This window comes from Phocoena phocoena, chromosome 17 (assembly GCF_963924675.1).
Source record: "Phocoena phocoena chromosome 17, mPhoPho1.1, whole genome shotgun sequence".
Lineage (NCBI taxonomy): Eukaryota > Metazoa > Chordata > Mammalia > Artiodactyla > Phocoenidae > Phocoena > Phocoena phocoena.
This window is the reverse complement of record NC_089235.1, coordinates 65,580,607-65,603,197: the sequence shown is the minus strand read 5'-3', so window position 1 is coordinate 65,603,197 and position 22,591 is coordinate 65,580,607. Positions and strand designations below refer to the sequence as shown.

Genomic DNA, 22,591 nt, shown 5'->3' with positions numbered 1-22,591 from the left:
ACGCATGGCAGGGATCCTGGCTCTGAGAAAGAATTAGAAACAAGTGCTCAAGGCTACTATGGCCTCTAGGGATAAAAAAATTCTGATTTGTTTGTTCAAGCCTTTTAGAAATAAACTTTGTCTGAAGGAGAAGCAAGACCAACCGTAAAAGGCGAGTCCATGGCCTCCCCATGGCGTGACTCCAAACCCAGCCTCCATGACCGCTTTCAGACCCCGTCTCCACGATGCCTGCAATCCCCATGGCCAGAGGCAATACTCTGTTTTGTTTTGTTTTAATTAATTATATTTTTGGCTGCATTGGGTCTTCGTTGCTGCATGCGGGCTTTCTCTAGTTGCGGCAAGCGGGGGCTCCTCTTCCTTGCGGTGCGCGGCCTTTTCATTGCAGTGGCCTCTCTTGTTTGCGTAGCACGGGCTCTAGGAGCGCGGGCTTCAGTAGTTGTGGCTCGCGGGCTCTAGATCGCAGGCTCAATAGTTGTGGCACCCGGGCTTAGTTGCCCTGCGGCATGTGGGATCTTCCCAGACCAGGGCTTGAACCCGTGCCCCCTGCATTGGCAGGCGGATTCTCAACCACTGCGCCACCAGAGAAGCCCCCAATACCGTGTTTTACATAATTGGAGACAGAATTATAAAGCAAACGGGAGAGAGAAATGTGTGCTTTCCTTCGTGTGGGTTTTCATGGAATGAGAGGGATCAGACCAGGGTCCCCTGGTGAGGCACAGTGGGACAGAGAGGAGAGGACACTGCCCGTGAGATGTGTGGGCTGCAAAGAGGAATGTGGAGTAAACGAAAAGGAATCACAAAGGGAGGGAGATACCAAAGGAGCAGTGTTTCCAGGTTTTCTTCCCCCGCTCCACCTGGCAGGGGTTGGGTGGGACAGCCTAGTTATTTTTCACATATAGGTGCTGTTTTAAATACTTCCACACATTCAATTCCTCACATAATTCTGAAGGAAAAGAGCAGGATATGATGGAAGAGGGTAAAAGGGAGCGAGTAAGAAGGTTTCTCTGAGGAAGTGCTTAAATATGAGCCCTAGAGGTTGACTGGGCTTCACAGGAGAAACATGAAGGGGAAAAGCAGCCCTGACAGAGGGAACAGCATGGAGGTGGCTAGGAGGCACAGAGGAGCCTGGTTTCTTTGAGGCACTTGAAAGGAGACCAGCATGCTTGGAACACAGTAAGGAGGAAGAGCCCGTGAGATGTAGGACTGGAGAGGTGTCAGGGCTTGAACTTGGAGGAGCTGTCCACCGTGTTTAGGACTTAGCATTTTATATTAGTTGAAGCTAAGATCTATCAATTTTGTGAGAAAGCTGTCCATCCCTTGCCTTTGGAGATTAGGAAAGTGGCCTATCCCTAGGTCCTATAACAGTTAGAAGCAGAGCAGGGATTTGAATTTGGATAATTTGATTTAAAGTCAAGGGATTTTGCAAAATGTATTCTCGTTCCCCTGGGTCCGTGTGGTAGGAGCCAGGTGTCCTCCAAATGCAGCAGCCTCGATTCACTTGTATTTAAACTGAGGTCAAGACCCTCTACTGGGTGGAAAAAAATCCCCTTTGCCTCCAGCTTCCCAATATTCAAATCTATCACCTGTCAGAGTCACCTACCAGGAGGTCTGCCATTTTCTCCAGCATGTTGGACCAATGCAGCCTAAACGTCTGGTCTCCCCAAGAACTGATGAAATAGACACAGGGCTTCTTGGCCTCGAATGGCAAATAGTTGTAATTCCTGGGAAAACACATTAGGTCTGGAAGTTAGTTGGTGATCGGTGTTTTTCAGACAATCCCAGTAACCTGTTCATGTTTGTATGTTCTGGGTGGGTTGGGGGAAGGGTGACGACAAAATAGTCAAACTATTAATTCCATCCATAGCCTTTACTTGGGGATCCATAGACAATAAGCAACGAACTGTTATATGGCTACAGCGGTGAGGTAATAAAAGCTACCACCCTCTGACCCAGGGCAAAGTTTAGAAATGATCTCACAAGAGGCAAGGCAAGCCCTCTTCAAGGAGAAATTCTCTTTCCAATTGAGAGAAGAGAGAAAGGAGGAAAACTAACATCTTTTTCCTTTTAAGGTCTATATGCTGGGCCCTGACTGTGTAAGGATCAACCAAGATAACAGATGTGAATGTATTTTATAAACTGAAATCGCTACAGAAATCTAAGAGGGTAATAATATTAATGAAGATGAAGTCGTGTGCTTCAAACTAAACGTCAGCATCCCATGGCTTGCCGTCCATTCATCCATCCACACAAAATGTATTGTTGCTGGGCATTGGTGCCGGTAATGCAGATGACCTGCTTGACTAAGCAGGGATGAGAGGGATGGCAAAGTAGCTGGAAGGGGAGCTGTGGAGCCAAAGAGAATGGCTGATGGCGATGGTTGGATGTGCTTAAATGATGATAAGAAAAAAGTTAAGAGGATGAGACTGAAGACAGAAAAGAAGGAACTAACCGGTAGAATTCAGTTCCCAAGGAGGAAAGGGATGGATGTGAAAGCAGGGAAGATGGGAGAGGTGTAGCAAAAAGCTGAAGTTCCCTGCCTAAAGACAGCGATATTCTTAACGAGGTTTGCCCCCAGCTGCCTGTAATTGTCCCACAAACACCCGGGTCTGTGTGAAGAGAAACGTGGAAGGCAGGCCAGTCTTGTCATGGAGGCAACAGACAAATTGTGTGTGTATGTGTGTGTGCACATGCGTGCATGTGTGTGTGTGGTGGTCTATTAGAAAATCTTCCAGTTCAGCTGCTACCACCCTGGCTTGCCACTATGTGGACAGGGCCTCAATATAGTGACAGGAATATAAAGCCCCAAAACACCAGCATGGCATCTTGGTCTCTTTGAGCCAGCCTGTCAGGACTAATGTGAGGTCCATCGGAGGGTTCCGTAGAGCTCTCATTTCCTCTCAAACCCTTCCCATACTACATCCCCTGACATCCCCTCCAACAGTCAACAACGGGCTAGTCTAACAAGGTGGGGATGTTTTCACTGCCAAAAGGATCCCGGCGAAAGGATGCAGAGTACCACTGAGAGTCTCATAAAAGCCTCCCAGAGCTGCAGATCCTGTTCATTGATGTCCTCAGTTTCGAGACTGGACAGAGAAGCCATTAAAGGGCTGGGAAGTTTGGGGTCCTTTTTGGTGCGTGTAAAGGAGGGTGGCTGCCAGGGACCCATAAAAAAGACCCCAAAGAAGGTGGTCTGTGGGAGGGGGAGGGTGGTCCATGGGAGAGACAGGATTTAGAAAATGTAGGCCATGCTCAAAAATTATTATTTTCACTTACTGCTTCCTACTTTGTCCCAGTCGCTTTCTGTCCCTTAAGCTCGTTCTCGCCCTTTAGGATGTCGCCCTTGTTGTGACCTTTCCCAACTCTTCACCTCCTCCACTGCCCCCCTCTACCCACATAGTACCCTGTGCCCCACCCAGTTATAGCATGTCCTTAACTCATTCAGAAACAGTTATGAGCATCTACTATGTGCCTGGCATGGAGATGAGCAGATCCAAAGGTGAACAAGACACAGTCCTTTGCCCTCAGGGTACTCACAGTCTAATAGGGAGACAGACTAGTAAAGATATCTTAATGCAGTGTGATTAATGTTTGATGCAGGTGAGTAGAGAAGGTCCAAGTAAGACTTGGGATTCAGGGGAGGGAACTTGAACTTAGTCTTGAAAGGTAACAGAAGCAAGCAGTTCTGAGGAGGGCGCTTGTTGCCTCTGGCAGAAGGAAGAGCGTGTTCAAAGGCCCAGACACAGCAAACCACAGGACCCATCGGGGGAATGGCGCTGCGGGAACGCTGGGGTTTGGGGAATACCCAGAGGTTATCGTAGAGAAGTGGGTAGGGATCAAATCAACAAAATATGTGCTCTGGGCTTCCCTGGTGGCGCAGTGGTTGAGAGTCCGCCTGCCGATGCAGGGGACACGGGTTCGTGCCCCGGTCCGGGAAGATCCCACATGCCGCGGAGCGGCTGGGCCCATGAGCCATGGCTGTTGAGCCTGCGCGTCCGGAGCCTGTGCTCCGCAACGGGAGAGGCCACAACAGTGAGAGACCCGCGTACCGCAAAAAAAAAAAAAAAAAAAAAATGTCCTCTGAAATTAATTCTGAAAGCCACAGACAGCGAATGTATAATGTCAATCAGGGGACTGGGGAGTTCAGATAGATAGTTCAGTGAATTTCTTGAAACAGATCCAAGCCAGGTAAGAGGTGTTTAAAATAATTGAGGCCAAAGGTGCTGACAGGCCAGATTCAAGAAATGGCAATAGAGAACACACTGGAGAACTCGAATTGACCAGACTTCATCACTAATTGGATACGGGTAGGAAGGGAAAACTGAACATTTGCCAACTTTCTGATTTGTGGCTTGGAGGATGCAGACAATGTTATGCCCAGTCTCTGAGATGGGAAAGATAGGAAAAGGGGCAAAGTTGTCTGTGAAGACAATGAGTCTGGTGAATAAGCCAGGGACCCCCAAATGGAGGTGTTTGGACCTGCTGCTCAGGAAAGAAGCCCGTCTGGGAAAATAGATGTGAGAGTCATTATTCTAACAGTGGTCGGTAAGCCATGGGTTCGTGCCCAGAGAGAGAAGAGCGAAGATTGAAGAGAACTAACGATGTGGTTCCCATCCCCTCACACGTGAACAGGGAGAGCCATGTTCTCTTATGACAATCCAGTGAGATCATATTTTTTTACTCATGGCATAAAGCTCAGAACACAGAAGAATTTCTCTACGTGTGGCTTTCCCTTCTCATAAACCATTTGGTTGACAACACTTTCTTAAGACAGTTCTATAATTTCACTTCTCTTTGCCTGTTGAAATGTTACTTGGATTAACGATCAGTGAGGGCACATGTAGGTGCCCCAGCAGTTTTCTGAAACGGTCTTTTCTGGTGGCTGATGCTCATTTTTGAGTTCTTCAGTTTGATGGTGGGCAAAAATAAGATAATAAATCATGTATCTAATAATTCCACCAACTTGAGTTTACATTATATTCAGATGCCTATAACAACTGTTAATAGGATTTGGGATTGAAATTTTAACATCTGACCTTCCTACCTTGTTATGCTTCAAAGTTATAGAATGAATGGAGCTTCAGATATGATAATAATAACCATCATCATTGCTCTGCCCTTACATGAATCCCCTGGATGTGTCGTTTGGAGAGCTGTCAACATGTTACTAAGAATTCAGGAGAGTGGCACTTACCATGTTGCCCTTGTTTGCACCTTGTTCTTTTTTTTTTTTTTTTTTTTTGTGGTATGCAGGCCTCTCACTGTTGTGGCCTCTCATGTTGCAGAGCAACAGGCTCCGGACGTGCAGGCTCAGCGGCCATGGCTCATGGGCCCAGCCGCTCCGCGGTATGTGGGATCTTCCCGGACCAGGGTACGACCCCGTGTCCCCTGCATCGGCAGGCAGACTCTCAACCACTGTGCCACCAGGGAAGCCCTGCACCTTGTTCTTATAAATAAGATAAAGAATGTTTCCAGTTTTAGGGAAGAACTGAATCAAACAGTCCCAGAAATTGGTCAAGCTTCTACTGTCAGAAACCCCGGCTACTCTCACCTGCTGTGTCTCCTACCTGTTCCCTTCTGTCACGAGTGGCTTCTCGGGGTGAGTGGTGGAGACCATGGGCATGGCTGCGTCCCCTTCTCCTTCATGCAGCAGTGGAAGGGCATCTTCTTCCGCTGGGTCAACTGACTTCTTCCTATTCCCATGATGCGATCCCCCATCAATCAAGTTCCCAAAGTTACCTGAAGAGCCAGTAGCAAGGGGAGAAGGGCCAGGTGTCAATAAGCAGAATCAGGCTGCTTGGCAGAAAGGATCCAAGTTTATGTCTTCCCAGGGCAGGGAAATAAGCTCTCAGTATGAAGGCAGAGTGATGGGCAGACCAAAGAAATAAGATTAACAATGACACTAAGCCATCATCAACATACATCTTAGGGTTTTTTTGTAAAAATTACTTAAGTTACAAATTAACTGGATTCCATCTCCATTTCCTTCTGCTACACTGATGGAGAACTTCCCAAATATAAATCAAGACCTTCTCTGATGGAATGCTCTTTCTTGGAGTGGTTTTCCCAGATGTACATCAGTCCAGGAAGATTGCTGGGAGTTATAATAACAGCACCTATTATATGTGTGGCATGTTGCATGCATTAACTCATTAAACCCTTGCAACAGCTCCAAGAGGAGTTATCATTATCCCCATTTTATAGACGAAGAAACTGAGACCCAGAGAAATTAAGTGAGCCTAGGGTAAGGGAACCAGAATTAGTAGTCCAAGTCTGTCTGAATGCAAGGATTATATTCTTAATCCTTTTTTGTAAGTATGAAAATAAATCTATCCCTTACATATTGACACCAGAGTGGACAAGGATTTATTCATTTCTTCCTGAGGTGCAAACCTCCAGCAGAGTGCTACCATCCTCACGTAACACACTAATTCATTTATTTAAGAGGTAGGTGTAAAGTTCATGCCATGTGCCAGGCGCCGTGCTTGTCTGCACTTACCAATAGAAACTTCAAAGCTAATGGGTTTATCTCCAATCCTCCGGTCAATCATGGTAGCTTCAAAAAATGCTCCAAAGAGTAAAAATTCCTCTTGTTTTTCTGGTACAATCTATAGAAAGAAAAAAATACATTAGACAGGGCTCCCTCTTTTTTTAGCAGGAGGAAGCTGAATTAGTGATGCCAACCCGGTCCAAGGTAATTTATAGAAACTTGAGTCTTGGTGTCAGCCTGAAATGGCACATAGTTTCCCCTCTAATCAGACTGGCAGAAACCAGGACCTACAAATTGCAAATCCAAATTCAGTCATTTATCTAGAATGATGTAGTCTCCACCTCCTGAGCTTCAACCTTACAATCAAATTTCCTTTTATTTTAAAGGTAAGCTTGGTATACATATCTTTCTAAGAGGTCGATTGTTCAAGGAGCATGTGTAGCTGGGACACCACATGACACAGCATCACATTTCTGAGCAAAGAGGCTGAATGAGCTGGATTTATAGTCTGCTCTTTCTGGTTTTACCCTTGGACTTATTAAACTCAGCAGAAAAAGCAATAGCGTTCATTTAAGGAAATAAAGCTGTTGTGGCTTCATAGATTAAGAGCTCCCTTCAATCAAGAGCCCTGACCTGTATTCCTCTCTCTTTTTTGAGACCCTTCCTTCACACACGAGCCTCCTGTGCTGTTGGCATCAGCAGGAAATGTTTCTATTGACCAGAAAATGTGGGACAGGGTGGGGACCTAGTGCTGGCTCTTAGTCACAGAGCACACACCACTCCCACCTGCCACCACTGTGTCCCTTGGCTGTAAGCCAGCCCCTTATCGTGCCTTCATGGGGCCAAGTTTACTATCTGGGAGGAGGTTAAAAACCACTCAGAGACCAGAAGGGAATGGAGGCCATAGAGCCTGGAAGAGGGACAGCAGGTTCCAAGGCCAGCCAATCCCCTCTTCAAATCCCAACTCTGCTACTTCCTAGCTGTTGACTTTGGGCAAGCCATGTCCATTGCCCGGGTGTCATTTTCCTTGTCTGTGAAATAAACATCATAGTAGGACCCACACAGGGAAGAAATGAGATCATCCATGTGCAATACCTATTATAAAGCCTACTCATATCAATGCTGCAAGTGGCAGTCACCATAAGTATTTCAACTATAATTCATGTCTTAATCCCACCCACCCTTCAAGGTCCAACCCAAATGCCTCTTCTTCTGGAAGCATCCATTGACTCCTTGAGTTAGAAAAATGATGATGGTAATGTTTACAGAACTCTTACTATGTGTCAGATGTGGTATTCAGAATTTTACCTACATTACCTCATGCAATTCTCATAACTATCCTAGGAGGGGGATCTTTCTATTACACCCATTTAAAGATGAAGACACTGCAATTCCATGAAAGATTAAGGTATCTGTCCAAAGTTACTAAACATGACTAATACTTAGAGAGCACTTACTACGTGCCAGGCTCTAATAAGCACTTTGCTGTATTAATTCATTAAATCCTCACTGTGAGCCGATGAAGTAGAGGTTGTTATTGGAAATAAACCTAAGGAGCTTATGTCACTTGCTCAAAGATTCAAACAGGGAATGTTTGTCCAGAGGCTGGGGCAGTGACCACTGCACCACACTGCCATGTCTTAAACCCAGCTGTCTTACTTGGGAGCCCAACATTTTAATCATTATACTGTACTCACTCCAGGAAATAACAGCACGTTCTCTGTCCCTACTTATCACACTTATCACCTTCCACTTCCTGTATATTTATTTTGTATGTCTTATCTCCCTTTCTATAACCATAAATTTCATGGAGTCAGACTCTATTTTTATTCCTTCCAATGCTGAGGATTTAAAAATGAATACGAAGTTTGACCTAAGGGAGAAAAGCTTTGATGGTGGTGATGAGGGTGAGTTTTGAAAGCCAGCAACATGGGATTTCATTTGTCCAGATATGCAATGAGAGTAAAGCTGCAGCAAAGGAGATTAGAGCTGGAGGACCCTGGAGAGCTAAAAAAGAAGATGCTGCAGAAAAGGGATGTTACCATGTTGGTAAGGGCAAACTCTGAGCTGTTGAGACTCTAGGAAAGGGAGGAGCCCAGTGTGGTGGTTTTAAAATATGTCCACAAATTCTTGGAAAATCTTCCCCTTAAAAGGTGAAGGCTAATTTCCGCCCCCCCACCCCTTTCAGCATGGCCTGGACTTGCTGCTCATTTCTAACAATTAGAATGTGGCCTAAATGTCAGGGTGTGACTTCCATGGATTTGGTCATAAAAGACATAGCAGTTTCTGCCTTGCTCTCTCTTGGATCACCCACTCTGGGGGAAGTCATCTTCCATGACGACACTCGAGCAGCCTATGGAAGGGTCCATGTAGTGAGGAACTGAGGCCTCCTGCCCACAGCCATGTGAGTGCGCCACGTTGGAATTAGATCCTACAGCTTGAGTCAAGCCTTCAGATAAGTGCTGCCCCTACCAACATCTAAATGGGAACCTCATGAGAGATTCTGAGCCAGACCCACCAAGCTAAGGTATTCCCAAGTTCCTCACCCACAGAGGAAATAAACATTTGTTTATTTCGTGCTGCTAAAATTGGGGGTAATTTGCTATACAGCAATAGATAACTAATAAACACAGCAAGGAACTGACCACAAACCAGAAAGCCAAGATTAAGAGAGGAGGGAGGAGAAATAAGGGTTTGAATGAAATAAGGGTCTGAATTTTCCCCCTCAGATCACACAATAGCCAAGATGGCCCCCTGGCCTTGTAGAAAAATGGATGCTCTACCCCACATAAGTTCCCAGTCACCCTGGCTTTCTGCTAGACTTTACTTTTTCAGATGACCTCAGCAAAATATCTTGAAGATATTGACTTAGGTTAAAGAAATCTTCAACTAGCCCCTTTCCACTTTGCAACCTCTGTTTAGAAAAGAATGGAACATTCAACAGGGACAGATACAGGGGATATCAGTTTAGGTGGCCACTAAGCTACCCACAATTTTTGGCAAAGTCCAAAAAAAGTCAAGCAGGGTGGAGAGCTCTGAATAACCTTCCCCTGGTGGTGGGAGTAAACCATAGAAACACACTGGTAACCACAGCAACAGCAAAGGTATTGCCTGCTCACCATGGATGTGCTAAGAACTCTGCGGACCATTTTACAACTATTCCCTCATTCACTCCAGGAGGTGCCTACGACAGAGGGACCATTACCACCCCATTCTGTTGATGAGTAAACTGAAACACGGAGGGGTGTTAGTATCAGAGCCATGAATAGGACCAATCCCCAAGATTTCCAACCCTGAGCTACAACCTCTCCCCCGCACTGTTTCTTAAGATTTATTAGCTCCCAGCAGTAAAATTAAGTGGCTCTTCCAAAGCTAAGGTGACCCACATACTAAAAATCCTTCCATCTGTCTAGTCTCTACCAGGAATGGACAGCTCAGGAAGACTGGCCATTACCTCCCTTCCCCATCTAAAATTATTGCCTGGATGACCTGAGAAACCCACTCCCAGAGGTAGAATCATCCAAGCTATAATCTACCCACCAAAACATAAAATTCCTTCGTTTGCAATTACAAAGTACTATTGCTGAACTAAACAATTGGGAGGATATTCATGGTCTGTATTCCTCTTGGAGCCCCAGATCTCTCTACCATAGCACAGAACTGGGCTAAAAAATGCTGCTGTGCATTATGTTGAATCACAAGCAAAGATAACCATTCCTTCCAGCTGTGATTTCCCCACAGCCGTTGGGGGGGGGCAGGAGAGTAGGTTTCTCACTTTCTTTCATCCCACAGCTTGTCACCCACTCTTCTTCCTCTTCATCCCTCATCCCACATTATCTCACATCCAGAGCGTACGTTAAGCTCACAAAACTAAACAAAATTAGGCCACGGATAGACTTCAGTCCATCACCCCACCACCCACTCCCACCAGCTCCCCCAGAGTACTTTTATTTCTCTTTTACTTTGGTTGCCATGGGAATCCATATTTGGGGGGGACGCGGATGGAATGTATCACGAGCAGATGGCTGTGATGTGAGCAGGAAGAGGCAGAGGACCAGCCCCGGAATACATGAGCCAACACATGTTTTGGAGGGGCAGTGTCACCTCTGCGGGTCTTTGGAAGCCTGTGGCAGGTGCTGTCCCTGCTCTGGGCTCAAATCACAGACGCGGTGGAGCAGCGCTCAGACCTACCTCCAGAGGCGCATCGAAAGGCTCCACCTCGACCTCTGTTGAGTTGGTTTTGTGTGAAGCCTGCTGGGCTTTTCCATCAGTTTTGTCTTTACTTGAGTCTTTGGAAGATTTGGAGTCTTTGTCCTTTGAAGACAGCTTGAGCTCCTTGAGTGCCTTGGAGAATTTAAACTCTTGTGTCCCTCCCGAGAGGATCTCCACAGCAATCTCCACCAAAATTCTGCCCCTGAACGACACGCCTTCTCTGAAACCTTCATTCAATTCCTGGTAGTCTTCCATCAGACTTTGGCTCCTGGGTGAGCCATACAGGTTAATCCAGGCAGGTCCGAATGTGGGTAGAAAGCCTGTAAAGATACCAAGCTTCAGTCACCTAGTTATGCTTTCAAGCTGTGGCTATTTTTTGCTTTATGAAAATTGTGCACATTCATTTAGAAATGTAAAATATAAAGAAAAGACAAGAGAAAATATTTACAGAATATCCTGTCACGGGGAGTTCCCTCGTTGCCTAGTGGTTAGGATTCTTGGCTTTCACTGCCATGGCCCAGGTTCAATCCCTGGCTGGGAAACTGAGATCCCGCAAGTTTTTGGCATGGCCAAAAAACAAAACAAAACAAAAAAGAATATCTCGGACTTCCCTGGTGGCACAGTGGTTTGATCCCTGGTCTGGGAAGATCCCACATGCCGCGGAGCAACTAAGCCCGTGTGCCACAACTACTGAGCCTGTGCTCTAGAGCCCGCGAGCCACAGCTACTGAGCCCTCATGCCACAACCACTGAAGCCCACGTGCCTGAACTACTGAAGCCTGCTCACCTAGAGCCAGTGCTCCGCAACAAGAGAAAGCACCGCAATGAGAAGCCTGCACACCGCAACGAAGAGTAGCCCTCGCTTGCCTCAACTAGAGAAAGCCCGTGCGCAGCAACCCAACGCAGCCCAAAATTAATTAATTAATTAATTAAAAAAAAAAAGAATATCCCATCACCAAAAGCCATAACCATAACCACCATTTTGCTACAATCCTTTCTAGTCTTTCTTCCATGCATATCTACGCTTGTCCACAATTGTAGTAAGACTGAATGCCAACTTGCTTCCTCATCTGTTCACTCATTGATCAAACATTTATTGACTCCTAACATGTGCCAGGCATCATGGCAGACACAAAACACAGAGCCCAGTAGAGAATAAAGCAGATACAAACATTAAACAAATAAATATTCACATCACATTACAAATGCTATGAAGGAGACTTATCTTGGGCAGCAAGGACACAAAACAGGTTGGTGTGGCGTGGAGAGAGGAGTTAGGCAGAGGGAGAGGAGACAGAGTTCTGGGCAGAGGGAAGAGCACATGGCAGTTGGAAAGGGGCTTGGAGATAGAAGGAACTGGAAGAGAAAGCCAATGTGGCTGGAGTCCAGAGAGTGAGCGGGTGAGAAGAGTTTGGAGAGGTGAGCGGGTCTCGGGAGGCTTGACAAGGATTTTGGACTGTATCCTAGAAATTATGGGAATATTTTAGAGGGGTTTAAGCAAAGATGTGACCTAACCGGTTGTGTGTTTTTAAGATCACCCTGGTTACTATGTGATGGGTTCTAAGGACAGATGTGGGCCGCTATATGTAAAATGGGTAACCAACAAGGACCTACTGTACAGCACAGGGAACTCTGCTCAATGTTATGTAACAACCTAAATGGGAAAAGAATTTGAAAAAGAGTAGGTACATGTATATGTATAACTGAATCACTTTGTAGTACACCTGATACTAACCCAACATTGTTAATTAACTATACTCGGATATAAAATAAAAAGTTAGAAAACAACTAAATAAAGTGCTAGGGCAAGTCCCGAATCAGCTATCTTCAAAGGTGGAAACAGAAGTCCATGCTGGTTTGATTTTGTTTTGTTTTCTGTTTTGTTTTGCATTCGTTAGTTTCCTGTTTTAGTACCATGTTTTTGTCAAGACTTTAGCTTTTCCCTTAAAATAGAAATAAGTAAATAAATAAATAAAAATTTAAAAACAAAGAATGGATGTGGGCACAGTGGTTCAAGCACTACTTCTCCATAAAAACTCAAGACGTGGGCTTCCCTGGTGGCGCAGTGGTTAAGAATCCACCTGCCAATGCAGGGGACACAGGTTCGAGCCCTGGTCCGGGAAGATCCCACATGCCGCGGGGCAACTAAGCCCGTGCACCACAACTACTGAGCCTGCGCTCTAGAGCCCGCGAGCCACAACTACTGAAGCCCCTGCGCCTAGAGCCCGAGCTTGGCAACAAGAGAAGCCACCGCAACGAGAAGCCTGCGCACTGCAACGAAGAGTAGCCCCTGCTCACCGCAACTAGACAAACCCTGCGCACAGCAACGAAGACCCAACACAGCCATAAATAAATAAAATAAATAAATTTTAAAAAAATTTATATTAAAAAAAAAAACTGAAGACAGGGGTGGCTTGGACCAGGGTGACGGTAGTGGAGATTGAGAGAAGTAAATATTCTGAGATATGTTCTAAATGTAGAACTGAAAAGACCTGCTAATCTTAACTTACTCTTAGCATAAGTAGTTTCCCTTCTTAATACAGAGCATCTGGGAAAATATACAGTGTCTATGCAAACATCTCTTTGACAACAGAATATTCCATTTTGACAGGCAGTATATAGCATGGTGGTCCTGAGCTTGACTGCCTGGGTTCAAATCTCAACTCTCAGGTCTGCCATTTTCAAGCTGTGGAAGTTTTTTAACTTCCCAATGCCACGGTTTCCTCAATTGTAAAATGGGGGTGCTAATAGTACCTATCTCACCTATCAAGATTAAAAGAGATAATATTAAGTGCTTCACACAAGTCTTTAAGAGATGTCTAGAATGTTAGCCATTACTATATATCATAATTTGCTTAACAATCCCCTCGCTTTTTGACGAGGAAAAGTTTCCATATGCTTTATTGTTATCAATAGTTTTATGCCTGAAAACTTCCTCTCTCCATTCCCCCCCGTCCCCCTCCCATGGCCCCCGATGTCTACTTTTTAAACCATTGTTATACATCTCCCTGAACCCATCAAGATGTTTCTGAAAAGTTGTGGGTAACGTGTTTGGTTTTTTTTTAATTTATGTATTTTTGGCTGCGTTGGTTCTTCGTTGCTGTGCATGGGCTTCTCATTGCGGTGGCTTCTCTTGTGGCGGAGCATGGGCTCTAGGTGCGTGGGCTTCAGCAGTTGCAGCACGCAGGCTCAGCAGTTGTGGCTCACGGGCTTAGCTGCTCTGAGACATGTGAATCTACCCGGAACAGGGCTCGAACCCGTGTCCCCTGCATTGGCAGGTGGATACTTAACCACTGCGCCACCAGGGAAGTCTGTGGGTAACATGTTTATGTCTGGTTGAGAAATCCTGTAGGTGGACAGAGTGTGCTTTCTGCAGAAAGAAATCCTGTGGCAAATCCTCCCACATCATGAATATTTAAACAGTAGATATTTATCAAGGCCTTTCTATGGTGTCACCCTGTGCAGGGCACAAAAACGTGTAAATCTCGTTCTCTGCTTAAGCCACGCCTTCAGTATAATGTGTATGTGTGTGTGTGTATATATATACACACATACACACACACAAACATACACACATATACACAAATATATACATTGGTCAATGCAAATTTGTAGTGCAGAGGAAGACTGCATTGGGATTTAAAAAAGGGAAGGTAGATTGGGGTATTTAGAGAATTAACAGGTATTAATTTAGGTTTTATAAATAAAGAGCTTTATCTTGGGTGAAGACTCCTTTGCCTGACTCTGTGGATTAGCTGGGACTCTCCATTCTTGCCCTGGCTCTCTGAGTGCAGTCAGCAGGACCTCCCTGAAATACTCATGCTCTTGAGTTCCCATTGTGAGTTGAGGGCACCATATTTTTTGGACCATTTAAACACGTAAAAACCGGGACTTCCCTGATGGCACAGGGGTTAAGAATCTGCCTGCCAATGCAGGAGACACAGGTTCGAGCCCTGGTCTGGGAACATCCCACACGCCGTGGAGCAAGTAAGCCTGTGTGCCACAACTACAGAGCCTGCGCTCTAGAGCCCGCAAACCACAGCTACTGAGCCCACGTGTGACAATTACTGAAACCCGCACGTCTAGAGCCCGCGCTCCGCAGCAAGAGAAGCCACCGCAACGAGAGGCCCTCACACTGCAACGAAGAGTAGCCTCTGCTCGCCGCAACCAGAGGAAGCCCACACGCAGCAACAAAGACCCAACGCGGCCAAAAGTAAAAATAAATAATTAATTAATTTTTAAAAATAAATAAACAAACACGTAAAAACCATTCTTAGCTTGTGAGCCATACAAAAATACGTGGTAGTCCAGATGTGGTCCATGGATCACAGTTTGCCAACCTCTTATCTAATCTAAACTCTTCATTTTTCAATTAAGAAACCTAAGGCCCAGAGAGAGGGAGTGACTTCCTCAAGGACACACAGCAATATTCCTGGAAGACATGGGACAGGGAACAAGCCTCGTGGTTCCCAGAGTCTGGCTCTGTTCACCACCCTGAACCAACCCAAGCCACAGACCACACAGAGGATGGAAGGTGCCTAAGACATTGCCTGCTCCAACCCTCTCTTTCTGAAGATGAAGGCTCTAAATCAATCATTTGGAGACCCAATCTCCAAGTCAGACACATGTGGCCTTACCTTTATCTCCATCCTGTTCATTGGAAATTTTCTTCAGGTCGATGAAATGCGTTGCCAGCACTGTATCACTCACGCTGCCTTCATCCCATACCTGGATTTTCACCCTCCGACACAAGGGAGGGAACATTTCCTTGAAGACCACCTGTTCGTGCCACACAGGATCGGCGCAGTTCTTCTGCACCGTGGTTCGCCCCTAAAAACAAAGCCAGGAAAATGTGAGCCACGGAAGGAAGTGAAAGGGGCCCTTGACCGACTAAAGAAAACTTCACACCAGCTGGAAATACAAAGTGAGTTGTCAAAAATAATGAACCTGATTCCACCGACACCCAAGAAAATCAGTTACATCCCATGAACATTACTGATGTTCTATTCTGTGCCAGACACTGTGCTGGGCATCTGGGACAAAGGTGAGTTGTCACAGGTCCTGCCCTCAGGAAGTTCTCATCATCCACTGGGTTGGGGTGAACTTGACACCTGTGTATGAAGGAGTGCCATACATCTCCAGGATTGCAGCAGATACAGTTAGAGCCTGACTTCATGTTTTATAAAAGTTGGACCTGGTGCAAATCCCTTCCCTAGTCTGGACCTCAGTTTCCTCGTCATACAATGGAGGTGGTGTTCTATATGGGGGTTATATATGTCCTATATATGCCAATGGGGTCCAAGATAGAAATAGTCCAAGATTCACCCTGCCAACGGGAGGGGCCGGGTGGAGACAACATGTGTGTCAGCTGAAGCTTCCAAGTCCAGCCAACCAGGATTAAGCTCTGACCATGTGCCCAGGCCCTAGCACTTCCAATGGCTCTTGAGCAGGGAACAGCTGGGAACAGGGATGTCCAGGCTTACACAGGACAAGGACTAGCTGGGTAGATTGTAGAGCAGATTGAAAGGGAGGTGGTAATCCTCTGGGGGCTGGGGACTGGGCAACAGCTCAGAGAAGCAGCCAGAGGTGAGGAAGGAGGCCTGCCTGCCTGGGTGCTGCACTGTGGTCTTCCCCTCACTTCTCTCCACGAGCTCCAGTGGTGAGGGAGTGGGTGGCCCTCCACTACTTTCCTGCCATGCGATGTATAACGTTTTTGTGACAAGCTTCCTCTCTCTGGGCGCTTCCTAATTTTGATTTTAACTTAATGTCATTTGACCAGCAGTGTCCTGGGTAAAGAGCAAGATTCCAGTCCAGGCCTGCCAGGATTGGTGATGACCCTTCCTCACCGTCTGTCCAGCAAAGGAGACCTCCACAAAGGGATCCACGAGGTCCTTACTGTCTCTCGCAAAGGCTTTGGTGATGTTCGCCATGATGCTGGAGTTCATTTTGGGCAGCCCTTCAGCTCTGTAGAGTCTCACGTAGAATCTGGCCCAGGGTCTCTCTGATGGAAACCCTTGTGGGATCAAAAGGTTCCTTGGGGGGGACAAAAATAAGACATAAAAAAGCTTTCTCACTTGAAAGAGTAGAGAGAAAAGGTAGAGGCAATTTGGAGGCAGAAAGAAGAATTCTGATACAGGAGAAAAATCTGAAAAGATAGGAGTCATCGCTGATATGAGTTTTCTTTCTAGTGTAGATGACAGCACAGAGTATGAGGAGAGTGAACGCAGCACTCCAATAAAAATTAATTTAAAAAAATAGAGTGAATGCAAACTCGTTCAGGTCCTGGAATTAAAGAATAAACACTTAGAAGAGGCGCATAAAGTCTTCCCATTTTACAAGCTAGTGGCTGAAATTATTCTTCCTTCAAAGAAAAATCAACTAAATTCAGATCAATAGGATAGGCTCAAGAATAGCTTATCTATTATGGGTTATTATAGGAAGGCAGGCTGTTCTTGTCCTAGAAGCTGACCTCCCAAAGGATAGTGACGCCTTTGATAAGACACATCGTTGTGCCTCTGACAAAGCAGAATCCCCACTGGACAGGCCTTGAACTTGGAAGTTCTCATGAACCCGTAAGGAAAGGGAGAAGAAAGAGACATGGAAACTGGGACATATCATTTCTCTTGCATGGTCCTCAATGGACCTGTCTCACTTTTCTATTTGCTCCTTGGCATCAGAGGTTTTGGGATTGCACGTTAAGACATCTCCTTTCCCAGTCACGCTGATGTCACACTTCAGGTACCCCTTCGTGCCAGTCCTGATGTTGCCGGGGTCCATTAGCAGGGCCCACTTGTTGGAGAACTGATGACCTGCAAAAAGTCCTGACAGCTCAGATATCCTGCACTGATGCACCCCGACGCTCCATCCAGTTCTCTTCCAACCCGAAGCCTCCCCACCGTCTACTCCCCAGGAGGGGCCAGCTCAGCACAGTTATTTCCAAGTCTTGTGCTGCCTCTCTCTCCTCCTTTCCTTCCTCTCCTCTCTTCCTACCCACTTCTCCATCTTTTTCTCCAAACTGCCACAGGGAGTTGGGAAGCCTTCAACGCAGTGGAAATTGCCTGTACAGGAGTCTAGATTTGACCGGAGAGGAGGACATTAATGCAGTGTAGAAGCCACACATGATTTCACAGGCCATAAACGCTGCTCAGGGATCTTTTTGTTTGACTTACACGGTGAGCCCAAACTTCAAAACTCTTACAAAATCTAGACTTCAGGCTTACCTTCTTAAAAACTGTTAGATCTGGCCACACGGAGCCCACATTTCCACACGACTGTAGGTGGTAAGGAGTTGAGTAGATGCTACTCCTTCCACAGGGGTTGTGAGCCCTGCCCCCCATTTCTCATAGCCTGTGTCACCCCTGACTGCATTAAACCCAGCCCACTGCACTCAGCGATGCTCACTGCCTGGCCCCCTTGGGGTCATGTGAGTTGGAATCACTGTTGAAGAGAAGGGGCCTTTCATGAGAAGATCTATGTGTGTTGTTGGTTCTGTTACTTATTAGCTCTTGACCTTGGACAAACTACCTAGCTCCTCTGACAAATCAGGGATAATAATAATAATTACAGCAAGCCCACAGATGGCATGTCACAGTCATTATTCTGTGCTAGATCCTATAAAGTGCTTATGTATACATTCTTATGCATATATTCACTTACGTATATATTCACTGAATCCTCCAACAACCCTATAAGGAGGTGCTATTTTATCCCCATTTTTACAGATAAGGAAACGGCAGCACAGAGAAGTCAAGTTATTAACCCAAGGTTGCACAGCTAGGAAAGAGCAGAGTGGAATGTGAAGCCAGGCAATCTGGCCCCAGAGTCCATATTCTTAACTTCTACACCCTTCCAACTTTCCTTCTTGTGTCTCACAGCAGTAAATTAGACAGAATTTATGAAAAAAAAATTTTTAAGCTGCTCAGATGTATGAACATATAAGATATTTGCATAATTAGATTGTGAACTTAGAATAAAAGAGCCACATGTCTTGCTCCACTTTGTAAAACTGGTGCTCAGTGTTATTGAATAAATGGATACATGGAAGAACACACAAACTAACTGACCTTCAGGTGTCACAGTAAGAGAAGAGTAACAGAGAGAGATTGGGAGGCAATGCTTTCTCACCAGGTTGGTTGTACACGGTCCCCAGGTCCACTTGGAAGGAGCCGATCAGTACACCTCCTATCAGCTTGTGGTGAAAGACCTGGGGAGAGATGGAGCGGTGAGTCTGACAACACTAGATTTCTCCTTGGGGATAAATCTGTGAAATGGGTTCATGACAAACCCATTCAAAGAGGATTCTAGACCTTGAACCTTGTCTGGCCTTCACACTTATCTGGAGCACAGTGACATTTGGTTATCAAACCTCAGGGCTGGCTGTACAGGGCGTCCAAAGTATTGCAGCTGTATCTCATCTCCTAGCAGGATTTTAGCTAATTTTCTATTGAAGGACATGTATCAAATCTCACTGCCTAAAACGTGTTTTTTTGCTTGTTTGTCTGTTTGTTTGTTTGTAGCCAAAATGAACTCTAGGGCAGCCCACTCTTCAAACCCATCTCTGCCTTTTGAAATGCTATCCATCTTTAAATGCCTAGAGCAAATGCTGCCTCCTCCAAGCAGCCCTCCCTGATCCTCCGCAGATGAAAGTATTCCCTTTGTCTCCTAAAATCCCACAACACTTTGCTCACCACTTTCTCAGAGAACTCATCCTTATTGCCTGGAGAAGTTTGGGACACGTACAATACTCAGAACAAAGGAGGCTGTCATCCTCAATACTTTGATTAGAAGTCAGCACAGTGCCTGGCTGGTTAGAGCAGCACATTTTTATGTTAATGCTATTAAGATTAGGAAGTTCTAAAGGAAGCTGGCAGAGCTGGGCCTGAGTCCAGAAGTCACACTGCATGAAAAACTGCTGAAGAATCAGGAGTAGTTTAACTTTTTTTTTTTTTTTTTTTGCGGCACGCGGGCCTCTCACTGTTGTGGCCTCTCCCGTTGCGGAGCACAGGCTCCAGACGCACAGGCTCAGCGGCCATGGCTCACAGGCCCAGCCGTTCCACGGCATGTGGAATCTTCCCGGACCGGGGCATGGATCCGTGTCCCCTGCATCGGCAGGCAGATTCTCAACCACTGAGCCACCAGGGAAGCCCCCAGTGGTTTAACTTTTAACCCAGAAAAGAGAAAACTGAGAGTGTGGAAGAAGAGCAATGGTAACTCAAGTGTCTTCAACACTTGAAAATACTGCCATCTAGAAGAGGGAGGAGGATCCCTGTGTGGTTCCCAAGCTACAGGAAGAGAGATTTCAGCTCACTATAAAGGCAATTTTTATAACAGAACTTCCCAGCAATGGAATGGGCTACTCTAGGAGTAGTGACCTCCCCATCTCTGGATATAATCAAGTAGTGCCCAAGAACCCCATGTCATGTGTCATGGAGGTGGTGGAGAGGGATTCCTACGCCAGCTGGAAGTTGGACTAGATGGGCTCTGAGGCTTCCTTCTAACTGTAAAATTCTATGAGTTCCTTGATTCAAGTACAGTTTCCTACCTTCTTCTACCTACCACATGGCCTTGTTCGTAATAAACACTCAATAAACATTCAGTGAGTTAATGAGTGATTGACTAATTGAATGATGGATGAGTGAGAGACTTTTGTAGCTTCTGAACAGATCCTTTTGAAAGAGGCAGTAAGAAACAATACATTCAATTGATTTCAAAAAATGAAGAAAATGAGAGCCCTTCCCAGCTCCCTTCCCACTCTTCCTCCCTTGTCCAGAGTTTGCAAGGGTGTTAGAGAACAAAGGGGAAGTAAGGACAGTTTGGCTTCAGTTGAGGAGCTATTTAAATCCACAGGCACAAAACTCACCTCAAACCCCTCATGCTTAGAGCTGCTACTGCAGCTTCCCAAAGCCCTCAGCAGGAACACGAGCCTAGGGCTTCCCTGGTGGCACAGTGGTTGGGGGTCCGCCTGCCGATACAGGGGACACGGGTTTGTGCCCCGGTCCGGGAAGATCCCACGTGCCGCGGAGCGGCTGGGCCCGTGAGCCATGGCCACTGAGCCTGCGCGTCCGGAGCCTGTGCTCCGCAACGGGAGAGGTCACAACAGTGAGAGGCCCGCGAACCGCAAAAAAAAAAAAAACAAAACAAAACATGAGCCTAACTCAAGCTCTCTTCTCAGATCAAAGGCATCTTGGTCCCTATGGGCATAATGAGCCAGAGCCCCAGATGGATCTTTAAATAACAGGAGGCCTCCTCTCATCATCCACCCAGTGTGAGCACCAGGCAATGCTGGTGTGGTCAAGCATTAGGTTACAAGAACAAGGGCATCTCACACACAGAGAGAAGGGGGCCCTGCATGCCTGGGGCCACTGTCAAGGGAAGACGGTCTTTGGCACCACCAGGGTCTGCTACAGCCTGGCTGTCCCAACAGCATTTGCTTACAGCACTGGCCCCCTTCTCCCACATGGAATTTTTTCTGGACATGTTAACTTTTGGTTCATGGACTAACAGAAAACTTATATTAAACACTCCCTTTTCAAGGGTAGTTTTCCCTTTAAAATCTTCAGTCTCTATCCCCAAGTGTCTTTTAGGGAGACCAAAGTATTCTTTTCTTCCAAGTGAGAAGAGCAGAGATAGGCAATACCAGCTTTGATCCTCTGCTAAAAATCCACTTGCCCCGCAGAGAGTCATGACCCTTGTCTATGATGCCATATAAAACCTAGCTATTGGACTTCCCTGGTGGCGCAGTGTTTAAGAATCCTCCTGCCAATGCAGGGGGCGTGGGTTCCATCCCTGGTCCAGGAAGATCCCACATGCCACGGAGCAGCTAATCCCATACTCCACAGCTACTGAGCCTGTGCTCCAGAGCCTGCCAGCCACAACTACTGAGCCCACGTGCCACAACTACTGAAGCACACGCACCTAGAGCCTGTGCTCCGCAGCAAGAGAAGCCACCGCAATGAGAAGCCCCTCACCTCAACGAAGGGTAGCCCCCCCTTGCTGCAACTAAAGAAAGCCCACACGCAGCAACAAAGACCCAACGCAGCCAAAAATTAATTAATTTAAAAAAACCTAGCTATTAACTATTCATCTGCACTCTAGACAGTCCCCTAGGTGCCTGTTATAAAGCCGATCCCACAAACAGGTGGTTGCCTGAGTGATGCAATGAGACATCCTGGAAAACGCCCCACGTCCTGAAATATCTTCTCACCACCTGTCATCACGCCTGAAATTCACGTGTGAAGAATGTTTGGCTCCTATTGACTTTTCATTACTCAAGAGTCACATTCTTCAAGTGCCCCCGGGAAAGAGAATATCACGATTCCACTATTACCTAAGCCTTAATGTACGACTTATATATAATATGCATATATATAATGTAATGTAATATAGTATAATTTATATAACAGAGATTGAGTGGGTGATAATGACAGGCAAGGAAGTCTTCAAGCCAAGTTTTGCCATCTTCATAACTCTGATCAGGGTTGGTGTCACTGTTCAAAACATTTCCTCATTCTCCACACGTCTTACGTTATCACATAAAGTAGGAATTCTGTTCTTTCAGAATTTATTGGGAAGAGAGCACCTACCCTTCAAGCCCCCTGCCCATCCCCCCACTTTAAGGCATACACACCCCCACTGTGCTCTTCATGGGAGAAGCAGAGATTTCTCAGTCTGGTGAGATGGATGCAATGAGCCATCCACACAGCTCTCTGTTCCTTTACTGAGTGGTGTGATGTGAAGTTGGCAGTGATCCCGGTTGGCCTGCCCTACCTTCATTTGGACTAATACGGCTTCAACATGGGCACTCTCCTTCTCATCCCTGCCCTCTACATGGTGGGCCAACCTAGTAAGGCACCTGTGTGGACCAGGAAGCTCTCTCCATCTCTACTCCTCAGAC

The 22,591-nt window shown here is 46.1% G+C and overlaps 1 protein-coding gene across 1 annotated transcript in view; it reads right to left on the bottom strand.

The window, feature by feature from the left end:
• The window catches only part of FER1L6 (fer-1 like family member 6), a 137,339-nt gene that overhangs the window by 89,522 nt on the left and 25,226 nt on the right, over positions 1-22,591 (bottom strand). The window contains exons 8-15 of the mRNA XM_065895151.1: positions 18,823-18,901; positions 17,351-17,507; positions 16,545-16,731; positions 15,336-15,528; positions 10,679-11,019; positions 6,497-6,605; positions 5,565-5,736; positions 1,601-1,721 (exon numbers count right to left, since the gene is read on the bottom strand). Of these exons, the coding sequence (XP_065751223.1) occupies positions 1,601-1,721; positions 5,565-5,736; positions 6,497-6,605; positions 10,679-11,019; positions 15,336-15,528; positions 16,545-16,731; positions 17,351-17,507; positions 18,823-18,901 (1,359 nt within the window). The remainder of the gene's footprint in view (positions 1-1,600; positions 1,722-5,564; positions 5,737-6,496; positions 6,606-10,678; positions 11,020-15,335; positions 15,529-16,544; positions 16,732-17,350; positions 17,508-18,822; positions 18,902-22,591) is intronic.